The sequence below is a fragment of the Bombina bombina genome, chromosome 10 (assembly GCF_027579735.1).
Source record: "Bombina bombina isolate aBomBom1 chromosome 10, aBomBom1.pri, whole genome shotgun sequence".
NCBI classification, from domain to species: domain Eukaryota; kingdom Metazoa; phylum Chordata; class Amphibia; order Anura; family Bombinatoridae; genus Bombina; species Bombina bombina.
The window spans coordinates 181,610,412-181,636,431 of NC_069508.1; the positions used below are offsets into that span (position 1 = coordinate 181,610,412).

Sequence of the window (26,020 nt, forward strand, 5' to 3'; positions counted from 1 at the left end):
TATTTTTTTTATTTTTTGGGGGTTTCATGTCCCTTTTAATCATTGAACCCCTTGTCCACTACCTCCACCCCCATCCTTCTATCTCTCCCCTCACCTTCTTTTTCCTTCTTTAAAATTATGAGGACAAAGAATCCTAAACACCTTTTTGAGTCATATTAAAGGGACATAAAACCCCAAAAAAATCTTTCATGGTTTAGATAGAGAATACCATTTGAAACAACTTTCTAATTTACTTCTATTATCTAATCTGTTTCATTCTCTTGGTATTATTTGTTGAAGGAGCAGCAATGCACTAATGGTTTCTAAGTGAACACATAGGTGAGCCAGTTACAATCAATATACTGTATGTATGCAGCCACCAATCAACAGCTAGAGCCTAGGTTATCTGCTGCCCCTGAGCTTGCCTAGATAAACTTTTCAGCAAAGGATAACAAGAGAAGGAAGCAAATGAAATAATAGAAGTAAATTGGAAAGTTGTTTAAAATTATATTCTCTATCTGAATGGCGAAAGAAATTTTTTGAGTTTCATGTCCCTTTAATGGCGCCTGCACTATATTATAATACCAGCTATTGTTCTTGTTTATTGTACCAGTAATTACAATCATTTGTGTTAGATACTTGTTTTATTACTGTACAAGATGTTGCTCGCTTCTTTTTATTTTGAAAATGACACTGATATTAAAACCCAAATAAAATAAAAAATATCTGAGTTCTCACATAATATCACATAGCATAAGGCATTTTTATTTTTAAACAAATTCTCTTCTTTTGATAAGCATTTACCTTATTAAAAAGGGTTAAACAAGTAGTCTCTTGGAATTCCTCCACTCTGCTCCAGATAAGGATACAGCCAATTGAAACAAAGAGGTGTGAACCTCCAAAATAAGCACATATAGTTAGCACTCACATTCCCTTTATGTTAGATATTAGACTGAATGTGGATGGCGGATAAACTAGGTATATTAAAATCTAACTTTTATTGGGACTTTTAAAATCAAAGGCAAAACAATACATTTAAAATTACAGGAACCTGAATTAACTTAAATGAGGGCACGATCAACGGTAGCTAGTGAAAGATAACACCTTGTTGTTATAAAATATCAGCTAGTCAGATGGGTTAAAAAGACCTCGGATGTCAAATTAATCCATAGTCCTAACACTCATATGCTAATAAAATATTACTTATTGGTGAGACGTGGGAATTCCAGCTGTTAGGTATAGGTCAGATATAGTGATCAGATGGAGTATCGGTATACAAAAGTGTAGTGGTTATGGTATATTGTGGTATACCATGTACATATGGTTGGATAAATTATATTGTATATAGAATATATTTCAACTTGGTCTAATTAGTTAATAGGTATTATATTAATTAGCTAGATACAAATAGCTCAAACGAAGTTGTAAATGGAATCAACTTCAGTTAATATTTACCTCATGAATACAATAAATCCAATTGATCAATAAAATATAAGGTGTTAATCCAACTGAGTTATCACCATTGTAGATGGATAGCAGAGACCTGAATAAATTAATGGAATTACAAGTCTTGTACTGCTGTGAGTCATAAGCATGCACTAGTATTAGAAATGCAAGCAGCCCTTAGGATGCAGTTAATTTCAAATCATCTACTGCTGTGAGTTATAGGCATTCACTATTATTAGAAGTGCAAGCAGCTCATAGGATGCAGTAACTTTAACACTAGTTGTTAACCATTAATAAGAGCAAATACCGGCCCCTATCTAGGGATTAGATCAACCGTGAGAGATATTTATTTATGCACAGATAATAGTTTGATTATAATAGTATTTTTAAAACAGCTTATTGGTAAGGATCAACCAATCTGATATAGCCAATGAACGGAGGCTATGCATGTATGCCTGCTTCTCATTTTCCGTATACAAATCCCCAGCCCAAACTCTATATGAGCATCAGTTCAAGTAATACTCAGGACTTTAACAGCGTAGACACTCAATGTCCAACGGAAACCAGCAGCAAATAGATTACAAAACTCAACAGCTAGATGTACGGGGTTAAGCCTACATCTACTTCCATCCATGAAAATGGCAGCCTCTTAATTCAGAGAACTTATGTTTGTAGTGTGGCACCCGTCTCCTTTCACCTTTACCTATGCAATTGCTGCTGTGCTGTATATGTTGTATCTGGACTGCTAGTGCTGCATACATTTGAGACCTGGGGAAACTTGCAACTAAGCTATCCAGCCTCGGTATCGTCCTGTGTCGTCTCGGCACCTGGATCCGTGTAGCAAGCTCCCCCTCACTTGCAAGGAAATTTCATCAGAGAAAAGGAAACGATCCAGGCGTTTCTAAAACAACACGCTTTATTTGAATAAAAAACAAGTGTGGTGAAGAGATCAGTCTTACGTGTTTCAGCTTACAATTGTGCCGTAATCATAGACCATACTTGCAATCCTAACACCTGTGGCTTATAAACCCAAGTAAGTATCTACACCACTTCCACTTAACTATTTTCACCCCAATACCTCAGTGACTAGTTTTGGTTCACACCGTAAACCCATAAACTTTCAATAACAATAGGGCTTTAACCCGCTACACTCCCATACATTTGGACAAAATTATGGAAATTGTTTAACAGCTTAACCACAAAAGTTACCTGTTAATCCAACAGCTAGATACTACATACAATGGCAATGTATAAGTAAACTCTGTGTTAGGGATAAATACATAACGATCCGTCATAAACCAGCTAATTATGTGAGTCATATACAATAGCTAAGTAGTTCTATCTAATATAAGTGCTTTGTATATACGCTGATAACTTTTTTTTTTTTTTTTTTTTAATATGCATTATACCAGGGCTCGACAAACCCGGGAGCCACTAACAATACTAAGATTATTAATTAATAGCTTAATACAAAGTTTAACTTTGAAATATTATGCAATAAAAACCAATACCTTGATTATACATATATTGGCCGTATGTAGGTAGATTCATTGTTAGGGATAAATATATCATTTTAGAATTAGTCATAGACCCGCTAGTATATATGTGTTTCACGCACAGAGACTAAGTTGTTTGATCTTGATGCCGCTGATATATATTAATACATTTATATAGGTAATCTACCAAAATAAGTTTTGGCTCTACATTATATGCAATATATAGGCAAACCATCTACCTAAAATGAGAGGGTACAAAATATCCACAATAGATATATATGTGTCCTAAATACAAAAGTATACATTTCCTAATTAGCACATGAACATCATTTTCAATATATGTAGGATGCCCTCTTATACGTGTCCTCACGTCACGAGTTGTCATCCCAATATATTGCTTTTTATGTTCTGAGCCTTCTATCGCGTACACCACATAATCTGTGGTGCAGTTGATACAGCCTTTTAACATCGAACTCTTCATCGGTGGTATAGGACTTTTTGTCACTTTAATAAAGCCACACGCACGTCACCTCCTGCTACCGCATTTATAGGTGCCGTTTGTCAGTAGTCAAGCACTCCCTTGATCTGTGTTCTTATTTTTATTCCTAATTTTCTCACTAGATGCATCCTCATCTGTAGTGGCACAGCAGTGCAGCCTTTACCATTTATTAGTCGGTCTAAATTTTCCAAGGTTCCTACTCACCATTGGTGTTCTAAAATAGGGCCTACATTTTGGGGTCCTGGTACCCCTTAAATATTCGCATACTGCTTACCAAGAGCTGCACTGTTAAGTCTGATACCGGTTGCAGCGGAAGGTCTAGCATTAATGACCTATCGAGCCCCTGGGAAACTAAAGTTTGCAGATGGTTCCTGACCCTTATGCGCACACTTGCAGTAAAAGTAGCTGAGTTCATGCAACTGAAATGGAATCATCGACTAAAGTGAGAAATGGGAGGAGTTGGCAGGTGTACAGAGGGACTGTGTAGTACTGTGCTAGTTTACCTGTGAGGTTACAGCCGGATAATTATAGTGTGTAATAACACTTCCATATTAAAGGGACATAAAGCCCAATCATTTCTTACATAATTCAGATAGAAAGTTGTTTCAAATATCATGCTCTAAAGTACTTCTATTATCACATTTTCTTTGTTCTCTTGGTAACTTTTGTTGAAAAGCAGGGACATAAGCTTAGGAGCCTGCCTATATCTGGAACACTATATGACAGCAGTTTTCCTGCCATGTAGTGCTTCAGATGCCTACCTAGTACCTAGGTATCTCTTCAACACAGAATATCATGAGAATTAAGCAAATTTGATAATAGAAGTACATAGAAAGTACAATTTATAAAATGTTTTCAATCTAAATTACAAAAGAGAATTTTTGAGCGTCATATCCTAGGCACCACCTGACATGGCCATCAGTGACACTACTTTCACTATAGACTTAAACTGCATAACTGTTCTAAAAAAATAAAATGAGCTCTGACTCGATTCTAAACTTTGCACATTTTATATCTATTAAGACTGTGTTGCATTGAGTTGGCGTCTAGATTTCATATACACTTAAATGGATATGAAACTCAAAAAAAATTTGAATCATGAAAGAAAAATGTGTTTTATATCCCTAAAGTTCTGTATTTGCAGAAGGGGGGTGTTCAGTGGAGTAACCTTGACTATGTGTTTAACCTTTTCAGAGAAACTTAATACATTTTAAAAATAAAATGCTGTGATGGAATAGAGCTTTAATTTTTGTTTAAACTAGAGTGCCCTTTTAATTTTTCTTAACACACACATTGTAACTGCACAGATAGCACTAAAATAAAGAAATTATCCTTTTTTTAAGAATGGGAAAAGCTACTGATATTTTATTTTTATCCCTTTGCCTCTCTGGCATATGAGGAACTTGTACATTAAGCTATAAAAACACAAATATGCAACTTGTGTCTTTTCAGGAACTAAGTGGCCTTGGCACAAGAAAGAATCTACTTAACCAGTAAGTATGCATTGTTTAGGAAGCAATATCAAATGCTGGAGGATAACATCACTTCGCCAAATCTCAATCCTCTAGACCAGACCTCTCTAACAGGCCAGATTGTGAGGATATCTGAACTGGAGCACATGTGAAATCAGCTGATTAGTAAACTGGGTTATTTTACCTGCTCTCTTCCAAGGTAATCCTGAAAATCTTGCCTGTTGGGGAGGTCTGAGGACAGGTTTGAAAACCAGTGGTCTAGACCAGTGTTTCTCAACCGCGGTCCACAAGTCCATCCAACAGGCCAGGTTTTCATTATAGCTGAACCAGTGCACAGGTGAAGTAATCAGCTGATCAGTAACTAGAGATGGGCGAATGTTTCGTAACATTTGAAAAACAAAACAAGTTTTTGTACAACGTTCTAACATTTGTTTAATATAATAGTATTTCTAATGCTTTCTTTAAATGCAATATTCAAAATAGAAACATTTGAATTTATATATTTGTACCTATTATGTATCAATTTACTAAATTCCCTAAAACATGAACTATTGAATTTGTGAATAGTATTTGTTAAATCAAATGTTACATTCAATCTAATAATCAACATTCAAATTCGAAGACTGTAACCTATAAATTACAGAATTTTTAAGAATATTCGTTCTTATTAACATTTGATTATGTAAATCGAATTTATACAATAATTCGTTCTAGTATTCGAATATAAACCTATTCAGCCATCCCTATCAGTAACACCATGGTTATTAACCCGCTCTCACCCATCAGCTGATTATTTAACCTGTGCACTGGTTCAGCTATAATGAAAACCTGGCCTGTTGGGGGTACTTGAGGACCGCAGGTGCGAAACAATGGTATAGACAAGTGTTTGTTTCTCAACTCAGTCCTCCGGACCCCTAACAGGCCAGATTTTCATATCCTCTAAATTAGAGCACAGGTGAAATAATCAGCTGATTAGTAACCATGGTTACTAACCTGCTCTCACCCATCAGCTGATTATTTCACCTCCGCTCATAAAACTCTGGCCTGTTAGGACTTGAGGACAGGAGTTGAGAAACTCTGCTCTAGACTTTAATTAATGTCCTACCTGCAAGTTTATTACTGGAGATGCAGAGTGAAGGCTGCGCGTTAACTGAATTGTTTTTACTCCGCTCCATGTGTTCACAGTGACTGGTCTTCATATAAATATAAAATGTGAGTTGTTTTCTAGGTGCGTTGAGGAGAGATATAAAGCAATATGCCACGCTGCCAGAACACGTTCCATTTTGTCCTTGGGTATTGCTTGCTTTAAAGAACTGCCAGAAAAGGTATGTAAACACATGCTCCTGTCACAGTCGTCAGGCTTAGAAACATCTTTACCAGAAAATGCTGCTAGATTCGCTTATCAGTCTGGAAATTGAGTCACATCTCTAACTGTGGTTATCCATTAGTTAAATGAATGTTAAACACTAAATAAATGTTAGATAGAATGATTCACAGCAAACATTAGCCTGAGAATAATATGATCTAAAATAATCTGCACATTTGTTGTTAAATAAACTTAGCCAGATCCTAGAATTACCTCCCAATACCATACTAGTTACCATGGATGTAGAATCCTTGAATAGCAACATCCCCCATAAAGATGAAATTGAAGCCTGTTCCAAATTCCTCACATGCCAAAGACACAGCCAAAAACACAATACTGAATACAATACTAAACTAGAATTTATCCTCACCTTCAATTATTTCAGTTTCAACAATAACTTCTATTTACAAATGACTAGAACTGCTATGGGCACAAAAACGGCCCCACAATATGCAAACCTATTTATGTCTGACCTTAAACACAGTTTCCTAACCACTCGCCCCTATAAACCTCATAAATATTATCGCTACATTCCATAACTCATTAAACTCATTCCATCCATCAATTAACCTTTTAAAAGCAGTGTTAGCTTCAGACTGCACAGTATCCATAAACAATGGGAAACTCTGTTCATTCATCTACAAAAAAAAAGATGTAGCTACCTGCACTGCATCAGCTTTCATCCCAGTCATACCAAACAAGCCATTATCTATAGCCAAGCTATCAGATACCATTGGATCTGCTTTGATATTGAGGACCGTGATAAAAATCTAAAGACACTTTCTGAATCATTCAGAGCAAAGGGATATAAGACAAGGACAATAAACATTAAAATCTGGCCTACAAGCACCCCGAGAACCACTGCAATACAAAATGAAGATAAGCACAACACTGACCCCTTCAGTAGTCCTATACAACCCGATTCTAGAGAACATAAACCAAATCATAAGACCTACAGCCACTTCTTGAAGAGGATACCACACTTAAATAAATTTCCCCCCAATATTGGCATTTAAACAGCCCCCGAACCTGAAACATAAACTGATCTCAGACAGGGCCGGACTGGGAATAAAATGCAGCCCTGGAAAAATATGAAGACCAGCCCTATTTTCTGTTTAGTCGGTAGAATGCAGATGCCCATTTTTTCTCAAAGGGGATTACTGGGATACTCCTTTCCCAATATGTTTTTCATAATTAAATTATATTACTTTGCATTAAATAAAAATGCCAGAGGGATATTATATAGGCACCCTACAGCCCATTAATCACCCCTTTAAATTGTAACTTTCCAGCCCCAGCTGCTGCAGCACACCGGGAAATCTCCTGGTATCCTGGTAGGCCAATCCAGCCCTGATCTCAGAACAGGATAACATACAGAATAGCACCAAACGTTAAAATAAAGCAGTTTGCAAGCTGTGTCACTACATATGTAGTAGCAGCACAGCCAGTCACAAAACTTACAGCATTAAGGGAGACTACTCATGTATGTCAAGAGAGAGAACAGCACTCCTGAGATAGAACAAAAGCTAGAATAGCTTCCATGCCTGTTCATTTATATTGCAACTCAGGGTGCATACTCTTTTAGTACACTATGCCCCTTCACAGAGAAAAACTATCCTGTAGCATATCAGTCTGACCCTGCCGAATGACAGTCCTGCGCCAAAATACCAGGCAATTCTTCTCTGAACAAGGGAAGCAACAACCCCAGACGATAGTTTCGGCCTTCTATGGGCCTCGTCAGTGAGGTGCAGTTGTAATTCTCTAAGGGCATGTGTGCACGGAGTCAATGTCTGGTTTCCCCATAATTTACATAAATGTCAAGAGAGAGAACAGCATGCCTGTTCATTTATATTGCAACTCAGGGTGCGCTTTCTTTAAGCACACTATGCCCCTTTACAGAGAGAAAATATCCTGTAGCATATCAGTCTGACCCTGCCAATTGCTCAGTGTGCCTAGAAGGGATATGGCTGAACCTTACTGATGAGGCCCACAATAGGCCTAAACGTAGGTCTGGGGTTTTTCCGTTTCTCTCGTTCAGTGAGGGATTGCCTGGTATTTAGGTGCTGTACTGTTAAGGTCAGGATCAGACTTTATATGCTACAGGGAAGTTCTCTGTGAAACGCACATGTTGAGCAAAAAGAGGCTGCTTCTTGGGCGGTAAATAGTCATAGAACAAGTTATTATGTTATTGTTTGTTCTCAGGTTGAGCGCTTCTCTCTTTATATTTATGCAGAGTACTCATGTATGTCTACAAATGTGGTGTACATGATACAGCGCACAGCATGTGGTGTATATATGATTTTTATAGATATAGATAGATATAGATATATATAATAGCTCGGCATTGTGTGTGTATATGTTATTTATATACAGTATATCCCAGCATGCAATTCTGTTATAAGATTATCCAGCACTTACCCTGCCAGTGCCCCCCACCCCAGCATTATTCAGCATCGGACTGATCTGCTATTTAGGACCCTCTGCTCATTTTCTCAGCTATCTCTCCCACCTCCTGTCCCCATAGACACCTCTTCTTTTACAAGATATCTATGAACAAATTCTATCATATTGATCAGTAATGCTTCAGACCTGAGGAAGAGAGGAATCTCCCAAATTTTGTATTTTACTATGTAATGTTAGTCCAATAAAAGGGTATTGCTGCAATACTCTTGTTATTTTGATATTGTATAAATAAATAACAAAAAGTGTAACGTTTTAGAACCATACTAAAGTTTTAGTATCAATAAAGCAACTTCTTAGCTGAGGCCAATTATGGACGGATATAAATAGATCACTAATGTGCAGCAATGAAATCCATTTTTTTTTCTTTCATGGTTCAGATAGAGCATATAATTTATTTATATTGACCTCTTGTATCTTATTTAATTTGTTCTCTTTGCAACCTTTGTTGAAAAGCATACCTAGGTAGCCTCAGGAGGAGCCATGCTCTACTTGTTTGTGGTGTCTTCAAAAAAATATTTTGTCCTTAGCTCACCCAGTGTTCAGCTAGCTCCCAGTAGTGTTGATGCTCCTTTAACAAAGGATATTAAGAGAATGAAGCAATTTTGATAATAGTTACATTTGAAAGTTTTTTAAAATTGTGTGCTCTGTCTGAATTATGAAAGGGGGGAACAATGGGTTTTCATGCCCCTTTAAATCTGGAGCCTGCACTTCTACTTTTAAAAGGAATTGGAAAGCCCACAAATTTAAATTGCAGGAAAAGGGGCACAAAATAAAGTATATTACAGAAATGTCTTACTACTGAAAAGAACCATTAAAGGGACAGTCTAGTCAAAATTACATTTTCAAGAATCAGATAGGGCATGCCATTTTACACAACTTTCCAATTTACTTTTATCAAATTTGCTTTGTTCTTTTGGTATTCTTTGTTAATAACTAAACTTAAAGGGACAGTTCACCCAAAAGTTTTCTCCCCTTTAAATTATTCCCAATGATCCTTTTAACCTCCTAGAGTGTATTAAATTGGTTACAAGTAGCTCCTTTACTCCTATTTCCGCATTTGAAATAGCTGATTTAGCCTGTGGTATCGCCACCTATACTGAACAAATTAATACTGGAGTATAGGCTATTGAATAGCCTAAGTATACACAGCCAGCAGAAGAGATTACACTCTCAGTGGGATGCAGGATAGTTAAAGGGACAGTCAACACCAGAATTTGTATTGTTTTAAAAGATAGATAATCCCTTTATTACCCATTCCCCAGTTTTTCATAACCAACACAGTTATAATAATATACTTTTTACCTCTGTAATTACCTTTTATTTAAGCCTCTGCAGACTGCCCCCTTATCTCAGTGCTTTGACGGACATGCAGTTTAGCCAGTCAGTGCAGACTCCTAAATTACTTCACGGGAGTGAGCACAGTATTATCTATATGACACACATGAACTAGTATTGTCTAACTGTTAAAAACTTTCAAAATGCTCTGAGCTAAGAGGCGGTTTTCAACGGTTTAGAAATCAGTTTGAGCCTAGCTAGCTTTAGCTTTTCAAAAATACCACCAAGGGAACAAAGCAAATTTGATGATAAAAGTAAACTAAAAAGTTGTTTAAAATTGCATGTCTTATCTGAATCATGAAAGTTTAATTTTGACTAGACTACTGTCCCTTTAAGTAATAAAATGATCATTTTCCATTGTTCTCTCTATGTATTGAGCTTTGGTGCTCCAGCCAAATAAAAGATAAGGAAGCAAGTCTGTTTACACAAACTTAGAACATAATGAGATCTGATATCACCTTTAAAGGGACAGTCAAGTCCAAAAAAACCTCATTATTCAGATAGGACTTTTAATTTTAATTGACTTTCCAATTTACTTTTATCATCAAATTTTCTTTTTTCTCTTGGTATTCTTAGTTTAAACTAAACCTAGGTAGGCTCATATGCTAATTTCTAAGCCTTTGAGGGCTGCCTCTTATCACAGGCTTTTTAAATCTCTTTTCAATACAAAGAGACAAAGTACATGTGGGCCATATATAGATAACACTGTGTTCAGGCACAGGGAGTTATTTAAGATCTAGCACAATACAATGCTAAATTGAAGACAATAGATAATAAACAGTCACAGTCATGTGATCAGGGGGCTGGAAAAAGGTTCCTAGATACAAGGTAATCACAGAGGTAAAAAGTGTATTAATATAACTGTGTTGGTTATGCAAAACTGGGGAATGGGTAATAAAGGGATTATAAATCCTTTTTAACCCTTCGAGTTCTAATGACAGCTCTGAGCCGTCACAGAGTTTCTCACTCTGGTGCTAATGACGGCTCAGAGCCGTCATGAGCACTCTCCCACCTTGAGGGAGATCTGGGGGCTCCTAACTGCTTCTACCCCGGCAATCGTGCCTGTTAAGTGACAGGCATCGCCGGGGCTTCACATGATGCGTGGTGACGTCACGCACAATTACGTGATGATGTCACCGCGCAACTTTATTTATACTTAACAATGTTAAGTATAGGAGGAGGGGGCATGCTGCTTAGAAGCCTGTATCTCAGGCATCTAAGCAGCTACAGACCTTCAAGACCCACTGTTGGAAAGGTAATCGCCTAACCTTTCCAACAGTGTAAGTCTTGGGGGTCTGTAAAAAAAATAAAAGTTAAAAAAATAGAAAAATTAAAATAAAATATTAGCACCAGGTGGGAAATGGCTTAGCAGCCAAAGGGTTAACCAATACAAATTCTGGAGTAGACTGTCCCTAAATATAATGGTATTGCATAGTCAACAAATGTGTAATAAAAAAGAAAATGCAATAATACAGTTGTGCTCATAAGTTTACACACCCTGGCAGAATTTATGATTTCTTGGCCATTTTTCAGAGAATATGAATCATAACACAAAAACTTTTCTTTCACTCGTGGTTAGTGTTTGGCTGAAGCCATTTATTATCAATCAACTGTGTTTACTCTTTTTAAATCATAATGACAACAGAAACTACCCAAATGACCCTGATAAAAAGTTTACATACCCTGGTGATTTTGACCTGATAACATGCACACAAGTTGACACAAAGGGGTTTGAATGGCTATTAAAGGTAACCATCTTCACCTGTGATCTGTTTGCTTGTAATTAGTGTGTGTGTATAAAAGGTCAATGAGTTTCTGGACTCCTGACAGACCCTTGCATCTTTCATCCAGTGCTGCACTGACGATTCTGGATTCTGAGTCATGGGGAAAGCAAAAAAATTGTCAAAGGATCTGTGGGAAAAAGGTAGTTGAACTGTATAAAACAGGAAAGGGATATAAAAAGATATCCAAGGAATTGAGAATGCAAATCAGCAGAGTTCAAACGTTAATAAAGAAGTGGAAAATGAGGGGTTCTGTTGAAACCAAACCACGGTCAGGTAGAACAACTAAAATTTAAGCCACAACTGCCAGGAAAATTGTTTGGGATGCAAAGAAAAGCCCACAAATAACTTGTGAAATACAGGACTCTCTGAAAACATGTGGTGTGGCTGTTTCAAGATGCACAATAAGGAGGCACTTGAAGAAAGATGGGCTGCATGGTCGAGTCACCAGAAGAAAGCCATTACTACACAAATGCCACAAAGTATCCCACTTACAATACGCCAAACAGCACAGAGACAAGCCTCAAACCTTCTGGCACAAAGTCATTTGGAGTGATGAGACCAAAATTGAGCTTTTTGGCCACAACCATAAACGCTACATTTCAACAAGGCCTATGATGAAAGGTACACCATTCCTACTGTGAAACACGAAGGTGGATCGCTGATGTTTTGGGGATGTTTGAGCTACAAAGGCACAGGAAATTTGGTCAGAATTGATGGCACGATGAATGCAGTATGTTATCAAAAAATACTGGAGTAAAATTTGTATTCATCAGCCCGGAAGCTGTGCATGGGACGTACTTGGACATTCCAACATGACAATAATCCTAAACACAAGGCCAAGTCGACCTGTCATAGGCTACAGCAGAATAAAGTGAAGGTTCTGGAGTGGCCATCTCAGTCGCCTGATCTCAATATCATTGAGCCACTCTGGGGAGGTCTCAAACGTGCAGTTCATGCAAGACAGCCCAAGAATTTGCAGGATCTGGAGGCTTTTTGCCAGGAAGAATGGGCAGCTTTACCATCTGAGAAGATAAAGAGCCTCATCCACAAATACCACAAAAGACTTCAAGCTGTCTTGATGTTAAAGGGGGAAATATACGGTATTAAGAACTGGGGTAAGTAAAACGTTTGATCAGGGTCATTTGGGTAGTTTCTGTTGTCATTATGATTTAAAAAGAGTAAACACAGTTGATTGATAATAAATGGCTTCAGCCAAACACTAACCATGAGTGAAAGAAAAGTTTTTGTGTTATGATTCATATTCTCTGAAAAATGGCCAAGAAATCATAAATTCTGCCAGGGTGTGTAAACATATGAGCACAACTGTATATTTCAAATGAGTATATATATATATATATATATATATATATATATATATATATATATATATATATATATATATATTTTGCTGACATCCGTTTCTTCCATTTTCCATGCCACCTGCATCACGTGACGACTATCAGCCAATCATAAATCGTAAATACAATAGTTGTGCATTCAGATCCTTTGTGAGGATCCAAATGCGGAAGTAGATGGCTGTTTGGGTGTTTTCATAGCCGGATTGATTCTAGTGCAAGATCACCACACTAAGATATGCACAGTTCCAGATCTTAGTGTAGTGATCTTACACTAGAATCAATATGGATACGAAAAGATCTGAGCAGCTGCCTACTTCCACACAAAGGATCTGAATGCACATTCCTAATATACATTGATCTCTTGCGGATGCTCAGTAGGAGCTGGTGCCTTAAAGTGTGCACATTAATGGACTACTCTCTGAATCATGAAAGTTTAATTTTGACTTCAGTGTCCCTTTTAAGCATTTTATATTCCAATGTAAAAGTATTTACTGTGTTTTCTGGATGCTGTGGCAAGGAATTTATAGGAGCTAAAATTGCTTAAATCTGTTTTCTGAGATATCGGATGTTGGTGATTTATTTTTCTTCAGTGGTTTATGTAACAAGGCAGTAAAACGCGTATTAGCTGTATCTTTGGTGTAATGTAGGTTTCTTTTTTGTTTTCCTTTGTTACCAGGGGGAAAATGCTTATCTGTCCCAAATCTATAATCTGACTCTGCTGTGTATGGAGGACTACACCATAGAGCCACAGTCAGTTCAGTTCCTTGTCCAGCATGGCTTTGACTTCAACAAACAGTACTCTCAGGGGATCCCTTATCACAAAGGCAATGACAAGGTAATGATTCAATTGCCAGAACCATGGTATATAAATGAGCAGTTTATTTTGATAATATTTTGCACTATACTTAAAGGGACATAAAACCCAAAATGTTTTAATGATTCTGGTAGATCATACAATTTTAAGCAACTTTCCAATGTACTTCTATTGTCTCATTTGCTTAGTTCTATTGGTATCCTTTGTTGAAAGGCATACCTAGGTAGGCTCAGGAGCTGGGAACTAGCTGCTGGTTGGTACCTGCACATATTTATACCTCCTTGCCAATGTGTTTAGCGAACTCCCAGTAGTGCATTGCTGCTCCTTCAATAAAGGATATAAAGATAATGAAGCTAAATTGATAATAGATATAAATTGGAAAGTTGTTTAAAAATGTATAATGTATCTGAATCATGAAAGAAACCTTTTGTGTTTCATATTCCTTAAAGGGACAGTTTACTCAAACATTTCCCTCCTGTTAAAGGGACACTGAACCCAAAATTTTTCTTTTGTGATTCAGATAGAGCATGTAATTTTAAGCAACTTTCTAATTTACTATTATTTTTTATTCGTTCTCTTGCTATCTTTATTTGAAAAAGAAGGCATCTAAGCTTGTTTTTTTGGTTCAGTACTCTGGACAGCACTTTTTATTGGTGGATGAATTTATCCACCAATCAGCAAGGAGAACCCAGGTTGTTCACCAAAAATGGGCCGGCATCTAAACTTGCATTCTTGCATTTCAAATAAAGATACCAAGAGAATGAAGAAAATTTGATAATAGGAGTAAATTAGAAAGTTGCTTAAAAAGTCATGATCAATCTGAATCACGAAAGAAAAAATGTGGGTTCAGTGTCCCTTTATTTTGTTCCCAATGATTCACTTTACCTGCTGGAGTGTATTCAATCGTTTACAAGTATTTCCATTAACCTTATATTGGCATTTGAAATAGTTGACTTAGCCTGTGGTATCCCGTCCTATCCTGATTTTGGCCTTAAGGCCAAGCTGTGTAAAAACAGCCAACAGAAGAAATTACACTTCCAGTGGGTTATAGAAGAGATAAGGTAATAAAATGTTAATTTTCCATTGTTCTCGCCAAGTTTTGGTGATTGGTTTATAGACAGATATAAGATTAAGAAGCAGGTATATGCACGCAATGTGATACAGTAATGAGATTATACCTACAAGCTTAAGTCATTTTATTAGGTTGTGGCTTCAAAACACAAAATCACCTAATTCAAATACACAAATAAGCCTTAAATAAAGCAAATATCATACATTTTATATTCTGCAACTGGTAAAAACAAGTAATTAGAAACACATTAAGGGAAAAAACATTTTATAGTATACTGTCCCTTTTAAGAACTATGTTCTGGGTTTATAATTGCTTTGTATTCATCCTTCTTTCCCCAAAACACTTTTTTGTTGTTGTTGTTGTTTAATTAGCCTATTTAAAACCAAGACAGTCTGCAGCTCTATTGATCATGTTCCATTTTACAACATCATGGAATAGATTCTATATTTACTGTTTATTAGGGGGACGAGAGTCGCGTGCAGAGTGTTCGCACTCTCTTTCTGGAGCTACTCCGTGCCAGGAAGCCCATGGTCCTTCACAATGGTCTCATAGACTTGGCCTTCCTGTACCAGTGCTTTTATGCTCACCTACCAGACAGTCTTGGCAATTTCATCGCAGACCTGTCAGAAATGTTCCCAGCGGGAATCTACGATACCAAGTATGCTTCAGAGTTTGAGGTTCGCTTTACCGCTTCCTACCTTGAATACGTCTACAAAAAATGGTGAGTTGGTTGATTATATAAAAATAGAATTTTATTTTGATTCTCAAGGGGTATAAAATATTTTTTTCTTCTTGTTTTTTAGAATATGTTTTAAAATGTGTTGCAGTTTTTGTTCTTTGCAAAATAAATAAGTTCTTGTGCTAAGGAAAAAAAAAAGTAAAATAGAGTGTGTGTGATTGCGCACGGCTAAAGGGAGATTAAACACTAAATAAATGCTATATAGAATGATGCATTCAAAGAAAATATTAGTCACCTTTAAGAAAAACAGATGTATTTTTTTAAGTTCCATTAGCTGTTTAAATAGTGACAAAATAAGTGTAAAGTTTTAGTGTCTATAAAACAATGGGAGCTGCCATATTGTAACTTAGGTTACCTTCTCTGCTGTGACCAATTAGGGGCAGTTATAAATAGGTCACTAGAGTGTGCAGCCAATGGCTGTGTGGAATATAACAGTGTTCTGCACTTCCATTTCTAACAGGAACTGAAATGCTCACAATTTCAGAATAGAATTACAGGAAAAGCAGACAAAATAAACAATGAAAGTATATTGCAGACTTCTTTTTATATATGCAATTTATCATTTTATATTACCATCTCAAAGTGTTTAATGTTCTTTTAATATCAGCCAGTTAGTGCTGTGTCTCAAGGATCAGTTTTTACATAAACCTGCACTTTATATTAGTTTACAAAATCAAACAAAACACTTTACAACTACTAAAATGTATTTTTCCCATGAAAATGATTAATTAGTAGAAAAAAAAATCAGCTTTTCTGTAGGAATTGAATTTTCTCCTCAATACAAAATCTGATGGTTTAGTAAGGTGTTGTGTTTTTATATATATATAATAATAAAGTATAAAACCATATTTACTGTAGTGTGCAAGTGCCACAGGTTAGCATACTCTAGTATTTTCTGCTGTTCATTTACTATACTCATTTTGAACGCTTATATGATCTTATCCATGCTGACAATCTCAAAATGTTTGTGTGAACTGTATTTAACAGAAAATGACATTAAATCATTGCTAATGACTCACTGTCTACCATAAAAAAATCATATTGTTTGTTAATGGGATGAGCTACCTTTAGAATTTTGAGTTGTTCTGCTTAAAGGGACAGTCTAGTATAAATTAAACTTTCATTATTCAGATAAGACTTTTAATTTTAATCAACTTTCCGATTTACTTTTATCAAATTTGCTTTTTTCTCTTGGTATTCTTAGTTTAAACTAAACATAGGTAGGCTCATATGCTAATTTCTAAGCCTTTGAGGGGTGCCTCTTATCACATGCTTTTTAAATCTCTTTTCAACACAAAGAGACAGAAAGTACACGTGGGCCATATAGATAGCACTGTGTTCAGGCACAGGGAGTTATTTAAGATCTAGCACAATACAATGCTAAATTGAAGACAATAGATAATAAACAGTCATGTGATCAGGGGGCTGGAAGAAGGTTCCTAGATACAAGGTAATCACAAAGGTAAAAAGTGTATTAATATAACTGTGTTGGTTATGCAAAACTGGGGAATGGGTAATAAAGGGATTATCTAACTTTTAAAACTATAACAATTCTATGGTAGACTGTCCCTTTAAGCCAAAAAGAACATCAGTGCAGCATTAGTGATCCTGTTGTTGGCTAAATTTTTGTTCTTTTCGTTCTCCTTTAAGCAAGCGTGAGAATTGCAAGAGGATGGATTCTAGCAGCAATCACTTGGCTATTGAATTTTGTCATTATCCAAGAAGTATGTCTACTTACATAGATTACAGGAGCTGCTCGTTGCCAGACCCTGACCAGACCAGCTCACGTGCGGCACCGCTGCTTATTTGTGAGAGATTTTCGGTGAGTCTTATTAGAATAAATCTATACTAAAATTCAAATTTGTAATTCATCTATGTCCATTTAAATTTTAACCGGAATGTCCCTTTTAAGTTTAGTTACATTAGGTTAATGTTTTTCAGGGCAATGTCACTGGATTCAGAAAAGCAACAGTGTCAGCAATGCACTCATAAAAAGATGCTTTTGGCTTTATTATCTATGAAGCATTAGATTGTAATTAGTGGCCTATTTGGTATATTAAAGGGAAAGTTTAGTCAAAATTACATTTTCAAGATTCATATAGGGCAACAACTTTCCATTTTAATCAAATTTGATATGTTCTCTTGGTATTCTTTGTTGAAAGCTAAACCTTGGTAGGCTCATAAACTGATGTCTATGCCTTTTGAAGGACACCTCTTATCTCAGGGTATTTTGACAGTTTTTCAGTCAGTTGTGCTTACTCCTGTGGAGTTATTTAAGAGTCAGCACTGAATTGCTTAAATGCAAGTCTGCAAAATAACTGAGATAAGGGGGCAGTCGGCAGAGGCTTAGATACAAGGTTATCAGAGGTGAAAAATGTAACAGTGTTGGTTATGCAAAACTGGGGAATGGGTAATAAAGGCATTATCCATCTTTTTAAACAATAACGATTTTCAACGAATTTGAGGTCATTTTTTTTGTTTTTAGATAACCAGAATGTGTCTTCTGCAGTTACTACCATAACTGTTTTCAATTGTTTTAAAGGCCTATGGTTGGTGTCCAAACGGGCAGAAGTGCACACAGTCTCACAATATTGATCTCATTATTGAGGAGGATGAGAAGTCCAGAGAAGAACAAAGAAAAACGAAATCTAAGAGGAAGCGTAAAAAGATTGCAAAGCAAGCTGCTGACAAACACATGAGCGTAGACAACACAGAAAGTGACCACATGCTAGAAATGGAGCCACCGAGTAAACAGCACTGTGAAGCATCAGATGTGGATATCTTTGCTGCTGACCATGGCCTTGTGAAGGATGTGACCCAGGAAACGGACGGCGGGACAGAGGAGGAGATGCCGATGACCAGGGACCCAGATCAAGGAGAAGGAACTGATTTACATAATGAAAGTTTACCCACAGATGTTTCTTACGAGAGTTCCATAAACCAGGATCCAGTGGGCAATGAAGAAGCTGCCCCAGTATTACATCCTGGTGAGACCAAGAAAGACTTGGGAGCAAACTCTGTTGTTGAACCAGCACATGCTGAGGGGAAAAACTCCAAGTCCTCTGAGGGTGGTATCCACAGAGCAGGGTTTGATGCCTTCATGACTGGTTATATCATGGGATATGTGTGTATGCTAAAGAAAGGAGTAAGCAAAGGCTCGTCTGCAGCCAAGTGTCTCCCAGACTGTCACAATAAGGTGTATCTAAGTGGGAAGAATCTCCCCCTGCAAATCGCAAAAAGTGTTTTCTCCAAATCATCCAGAGCGCACATGCTGAAGATGAGGTTGTTGTCAGAAAGTGGTTAATAACTCCAAACAATAACAAGCTGAGCCGTGCACAAGTTACATGTTTACAGTCGTGTTAGAGTTTTAGGTTCTTTTTTTAAACAATGAAATTTGCTCTATATTCCAAGCCATATGCAACAATCTGTTGTAACGTCAAATAGCTGGTGATGATGAGAGTGTTGACCTTTGCACAACTACATAAAAACAACAATCTGATGTGTTTGTAATTTTGGTGAGGGTTGAGTTATGTACCGGCTGGCCCTTTAAGCTATTTTATGCTGACATTCTTCTAAAACTGCCATTGCCAAGTGTTTGTGTCATTGATGTAAATTTCACCACCTGAGTCCTTTATGTTTGAATAAGTAAATGTATGCCTTGCTTAGAAAAGGGGGCATACTAGTAAAAGTTATTTAGGCTTGGGGTAAATGGCATAAGAGAATGTAGAGCCAGTTTTTATAGTCTTTAGAAAAAAACCTACAACTGTCCTGCTTTTTGGATACATCTGTGCTTGATCTAGGTCACTTGTGTTTCAGACATAAATCTACTTCTGTGGACAATGTTGTAGAATATGCTAGAACTGTGCGCACCCAACATAGTGTACTGGACTTTTATAATCAGACCTTTAGTTAAGTTTTATTTGGTTAAATGTTCAGTTTGTTTCATTTCCTGAATTATCAGTTCATGGCCTGATATTAAATGAATATTTCCTTTCCACAAGAGCCTTTTTTTTTTTGTAATATGTTCACCCCAAAATCCAGAAAGTGCCAAGCCCGACCACACTAGTATGGTAAGTCATTCAATAACATTAGCTTTGTAACTGCTACTATTAAGCTCTAGATTATTATTTAATTTAAAAATCATCATTCCTTTTAGAAATGCAATCTCTTCCTCTTAGCTAGTTTATCTTTTTTCCCCCCCGTTAAAATCCTGCTGGCAAGTGCCCCAGGGCTCACATCAAATCGGTCTTTAGTAGAAAATGTGAACTGTGCTTTAAAAGAACAGGAATTTTAGAGGGCATTTTATAATGTAATGCAGCTTTTTATAAAATGGACAGACATAACTCGCACTGTTTTACTGGTGGGTAGTTGGCTGTACGTCTTATCAGTCAATGACCAATCAGCCTGGGTACTGTTCCTATTGGTGACTTTCTGCCTATCAGTCACATCATTTCACAAGCAAACTGGACGGATGGAGGTTCTACATGATCATTGTTTGTTTGTAAGTGAATTGTGCCAGTTGTACGTACGTGCAACAAAATAAACGCCTTTAATAAATAAATATATATATAGCATGAAAAAGCTTGAAGGGACAGTCTAGTCGAAATTAGAATTGCATGCCTTGTCTGAATCATGAAAGTTTAAACAACTTTCCAGTTTACTTTTATTAAATTACTTTGTTCTTTTGGTATTCTTTGTTAAAAGCTTAACCTAGGTAGGCTAATTTCTAAGCCCCTGAAGGCTGCCTCTGATCTCCGTGCATTTTGAGTTTTGTTTACAGCTAGACGGTGCTAGTTCATGTGTGCCATATAGATAACTTTGTGCTCACTCCTGTGGAGTTACCTAGGAGTCAGCACTGATTGACTAAATTGCAAGTCTGTCAAAAGAACTGAGATAAGGGGTCAGTCCGCAGAGGCTTAGATACAAGGTAATCAGAGGTAAAAAGTATATTAATAAAGTATATAGTATATTAATATAGAAAACTGGGGAATGGGTAATAAAGGGATTATCTTTCTTTAAACAATACAAATTCTGGAGTAGACTGTCCCTTTAACATGTTTAAATATTGCTCTAGCATGTGTATGATAAAAAGCTGCAAGACGCTTTATATAATGGCGTTCAAGCCCAGCGCTGTTAGGACAGGAGGGGATAAATCAAAAGAACCGGTTAAACATGGTTAGTTCCTGTAATGTTTGCATGACTGGCCATGGGTAACTGCAAAATGGTTAAACACAAAGGTACAGTCATGTGCAGGAGCTGCAAGCCTTGTAGAGATCAAGTGGCACATTTTTTTTTTTTTTTTTTTTTTTTTTTTTATGTAGTAATGTTAGGTTTGAGTTAAATGCCCATCTTGCTTCTGCTCAGGAGTTGTTTTTTTTTACTAAAAGGGACATAAAAATATATATTAAAAAAAAAAGTTTATTTCATTAAACAATTTTTATATTGTACATTCACATTTGTGACATTTTAATACACAGTTGCAGTACGATTTAACATTCAATCTTGTCTCAAATATGGCAATCCAAAACAAAAAAAAAACTGAAAAGTTTACACCGTTACATATGTGTCATATGTGTCATTCATCAATTCCTTAGCTTTCAGGTATAGTCCTATTGTAACAAGCTGGTTAAATTAATCCACTAACAAATTGCGGCGAAGATGGTAGATTTTAGTTGAGTTTTCTGACTTTTAGAATTTGTCAGATAAGTAGGCTTCCCACATAGTTTTAACCTCTACATAGATATCTTTACGTTTAGTCTTTATATAGTGAAATTCTTCTAAATTTGTTTTATTGCACTGTATTAGGTTAGGAACAGTAGCTAACAGCGATTTAGCACTATTGGTCAGTATGTGTAGCAGTTTTGTTTTGCAAGTGTTTAGCTTTTTGGGGGTCAGATTGAACAACCATGTGAGCGGACTGTTGGTGACTGATGGGCCTATTATTTTTGTTGTTTCTACAATAATTTTTATCCAAAATGGGCTTATTTCGGGCATTGCCACCATATGTGTGACATAGAACCTGTGTGGCTATGGTACCTCCAACATTTATCACTCTCTTATTTTTAAATAGCTTCTGACATCTCTCGGGGTAAAGTACCACCTATGCATTATTTTGTAATTCATTTCTAGCAATCTGCTAGAGATTGTGGATTTAGTGATATTTTGAAATATTAAACTCATATCCATGGGAGAGAAGAGTTCATGCTCCCACCTTTCGATATGAGTATACCCTGGCATTTGAGTCTGCAGTATAGAATATATAAGTGATAGTGTTTAATTGGTTGGGGGTTACTGCGCAAGGATTCAAATGGTGTCAGGGGTCTCATAATGTTTCGCCTATCTGGGTGTCAGTGAATATAAGAGTGGTATTGATGTAGTTTGAACCAGTCTTGTAAAAAGTCAAGTCCCTTTTCTTTCAACTCTTTCGTGTACCATCTTTGCTCATTACCCAAGTGGTGTGCTAATAATGCCCTATGTGATTTCCTGGCTAAGTGTCCCATGGTAGATGTTCCTGGAGGGAATTCAGAATTATCTGTGAGCGAGGTTAGTGGGGAGGGTCTGCTTGACAGTAATGAGGAATGTGATACCAGTCTGTCCCAGACAGAATAGGTTTCTTGTGTTTATAGCGGAGTACCCTGATTGGTTTAGTTTGTTAATTTTGGGTCCCCAGTACAATGCCCCAAGATGTGATTTGCCTGCTATGTCATGCGCCAAGTTTACCTATGCTTTCTTATCATAGTAAGTGAACCAATCTAATATTCTATGTAAGAAGATGGCCTGCCGGTATTTATTCATGTCAGGGAACCCAAGGCCCCCTTTATTAATTGGGAGGCACATAATGTGTCTGTTAATTCTGTCAGTTTTTATTTAATTCCATATATATTCGAAGATTTGGCTCTGTAGGGTAGTGAGAAAACTATTTGGGAGGGGTATTGGAAGGGTCTGCAAAACGTATAAATTTTTTGGGAGTATATTCATTTTAAATGCATTAAACCTCCCTAACCACAAGATGTTGCGAGGAAACCATTTCTGCAATCAAATGTTTTGCAAGGTTTTAAAGTTCGTCTCAAATGTTTCTTTTGGGTTGCCATCTGAAGGGGCAGGTTTGTTTTTATTGCATGTGTGTCTGAAGAGGGGATGGATATGTTCTTAATTAATTAATCCAAGTCGGAAATTTTTAAGTTAGAGACCTTATTGAATTCAGTAAAAGTTCGTAGTAAGGTGGGTATAGATTTAGTGTGGTTAGACAAAACAGTATGTCGTCAGCGTTAACATTATTTTATGTATAGTGTTCGATATTTGCAAGCCCTCAATATCTTGATTGTCGTCTCTGACATGTATAGCTAGTGCTTTCACCAGGCAAGCAAATTGTAGTGGCGACAGGGGGCACCCTTGCCTTGTACCATTTGATATATAAAAGAGTTGAGAGAGAGTGCCGTTTGCTCTTACTTTAGCATATGGGGAAGCGTATAGGGCAAATATTTTGGATATAAAGGTATTGTTTATTCCAAACATAAGTGGCACCGATTTAAGGAATTGCCAACAGACACGGTCAAACACTTTCTCAGTGTCTGTTGACACTATATAACCAATGGGATTTGTCTAGTGGAAGTATAATCTGTAGTGCCCTGACAGTGTTATCCCTTGTTTCACTAGTGGGGATGAAACCTACTTGGTCGTTTTTGATGATGTCGGGTAGAATTTGGTTAACTCTATCAGTTAGTATTTTTGCATACATTTTTACGTCAGAGTTTAGCAATGAAATGGGCACTTCCCTGGTTTGGGTACCCAGAGGCAGAACTTTACTTTCTGCGATGAGATTTTTTTAGTGAAAAATTTTCTGCAGGTCATTTTTAAATAAAATTTAATTTTAAATTAGACAGTTACACTAAGGCACCAGTTCAATTCCAACGTGTTTATTAACTGAAGAATAAAGCAATTTTTTTATGATTTATATATAGTGCAGTAGTTGACTATTGCATTGCAAATTAGCTGCATACAAAAAAAGAAATTTAAAAATGTCTCTTTAATAAATCTGTTTCCTTTTCTCTTGGTCTAACATAGAAATGTAGTAATAAAAAGATGCAGTGCTCTTACATTTAGAATAAACAGACTGGGAAATCTGAGAGCCAGTCAATGTGCTGCTGCTTTGCAGCGCTACTGCATATTTGACTGCTCACTTCAAACAGCACTTTGCCCTGGATGCACTGTGCTAAGGAAAATTGACACAGTGCCACCAGAACACAGGTCTGTTTGAAGAGAACTGTGGGGCAGCACTACAAAGTTATAGTGCTAACAGTTCCTGCATGTGTCCTGTTCTTTCTGCAGACATGCTGCATTTTCTGCGATGACATCTCACATCACTGTATGTTCTGCCTTGGGTTTTGGGTATAATGGCGATATGTGCTTCTAATGCTTGTGACGTGAATGTGTTTTCTTCCGAGAGGGAATTGTAAAGGGTTAAGAGGTGTGGTACTAGATGTTCCTTATATTTTTTATAATAATAATTTGTAAACCCATCTGGGTCTGGTGCCTTGCCTGAAGGTAAATCTCCTATTACCCTTTCTATTTCTTCCTTATTTAGGGGTTCATTGAGGGAAGTGATTTGATCCTTACTTAAAATGGTGAATTTTAGTTTATTTAGGAATTCATCTATTCTATTGTTTTATATTGGCCAGCATTGGTTCTATTTACATGAGATGTGACGTTAGATTATATAATGAATCATAATACGTCCTGAAAGATTCTTCTATTTGCGCTGTTGTGGTGAATTTTTTTTCTTTTTTCTTATCCTATTCTCTTTCTTTTCTAAATTAGTGCTCGTCAGAAGTAACCCTTTAGTAAATGTGACATTAAAACAGGTGTATCTACCTAACTCAAATAGCAGGTTGACCTAACAAATACAGGTACGTGATCTTAGTGCCCCTCTTATCATGAATTGCCAACCTTAATTAGGTAGGACAAACAGTTCAAAAAAGGATACAATATCAAGTCGTGACTTGACAAGCAGCAGAGTAACTGTCTTTGGTTTGTAGAGAACCTGCAACTCCATTAGGATTCTTCTCTTCTAGGTTTCAGTGCAGTTGGTTCCTGCACTCCAGATGATTCCTCGCCTTGGTTGCCTGTGGGTGGTTCCCCCTACTTTTCCAGGGACAGTGCTGAGTAGAACATCTTCAGATCAGACCCTGGCCGGAATATGGCAGTCTTGTTATTGCTTGTTGCTATCAGCAATACCGGAAAGCCCCATCGGTATTGTATTTTATTTGCTCTTAATTTTGTAGTTCTATGTCCAAGTTCTCTTCTTTTTTGAAGTGTGACTGGTGAAAGGTCTGAGAACAATTGGGTGTTTTGCTCTAGAACATCTGAGAAGTTCCTCTTTGTCTTTAAAGTTTAGAAACTTTATTGTGATATCTCTAGGTGGCTCTTTGGGTGGGGGTTTGGGCCTCAATGCTCTGTGTGCCCGCTGCATGATGATCTCGGGCGATGAGGGAGTCCCCTTGATAGTGCGGAAGAGAGACTGCATGTAGCCCTCAATTGCTGGTGGTTGTATAGTTTCAGATACACCTCTAACTCGAATGTTGTTCCTGCGGCCCCTGTTGTCAGAGTCTTCTAGTTTAACTGACATGGCTTGTATTATTTCACTTTGGTGCTGGAGATCCGAGCAACTCTGTTGTACTGCAGTAGCAGTCAAAGACTGTGCCACCTCCACCTGCTGCACCCGCGTCTCCAATGTGTTATCCTTTCTAAGGTCGCCAAACAAGCTGCGCATCTCCTGCATGACACCTTTTAATCTGGTCCTTTTGATAAGTATTGCAGATCAGCTTTGGTTAGAGGCTGGGACTGCGTCTTTGGTAGGTGCAATTGTGCTGCTTGTGTCTGTTGGCAGGTGGCCATATCTTCCGTTGTTGGACTTTTAGGTTGGTTTAACTGTTTGAGGTACTTACTCAGCGGTCTAGCTGGAGTGCTCTTTTCTGCCTTAGCAGGTTTTCTATTAGGCATTACTCACCACACTGCTCCAAATGCCGTCTAACAAATGTACCTCCCAGTTTATTATTTGTAGTCCCTTGATTTATGCTCAGTACTATGAGTGCGTGTACACCCCAGATCCACAATAACCAGAGGACCCCTAAGCAATTGTTGATTAGCCCCACAACAGCCAAAAGGAATTTTCTTGAACTCTTTCCCAGCCTAATATTT

At 37.1% G+C, this 26,020-nt stretch overlaps 1 protein-coding gene across 4 annotated transcripts in view; it reads left to right on the forward strand.

Annotated features, from left to right (window-relative positions):
- Window positions 1–19,823, forward strand: part of TOE1 (target of EGR1, exonuclease) — a 42,234-nt gene extending 22,411 nt beyond the window's left edge. For all 4 annotated transcript variants that reach the window (XM_053693570.1, XM_053693568.1, XM_053693569.1 and 1 more), the window contains 6 exons: window positions 4,873–4,913; window positions 6,121–6,217; window positions 13,875–14,033; window positions 15,546–15,805; window positions 17,474–17,645; window positions 18,366–19,823. In XM_053693570.1, the coding sequence (XP_053549545.1) occupies window positions 4,873–4,913; window positions 6,121–6,217; window positions 13,875–14,033; window positions 15,546–15,805; window positions 17,474–17,645; window positions 18,366–19,127 (1,491 nt within the window). In that variant the 3' untranslated portion in view covers window positions 19,128–19,823. The remainder of the gene's footprint in view (window positions 1–4,872; window positions 4,914–6,120; window positions 6,218–13,874; window positions 14,034–15,545; window positions 15,806–17,473; window positions 17,646–18,365) is intronic.
- Window positions 19,824–26,020: the final 6,197 nt, after the last annotated feature.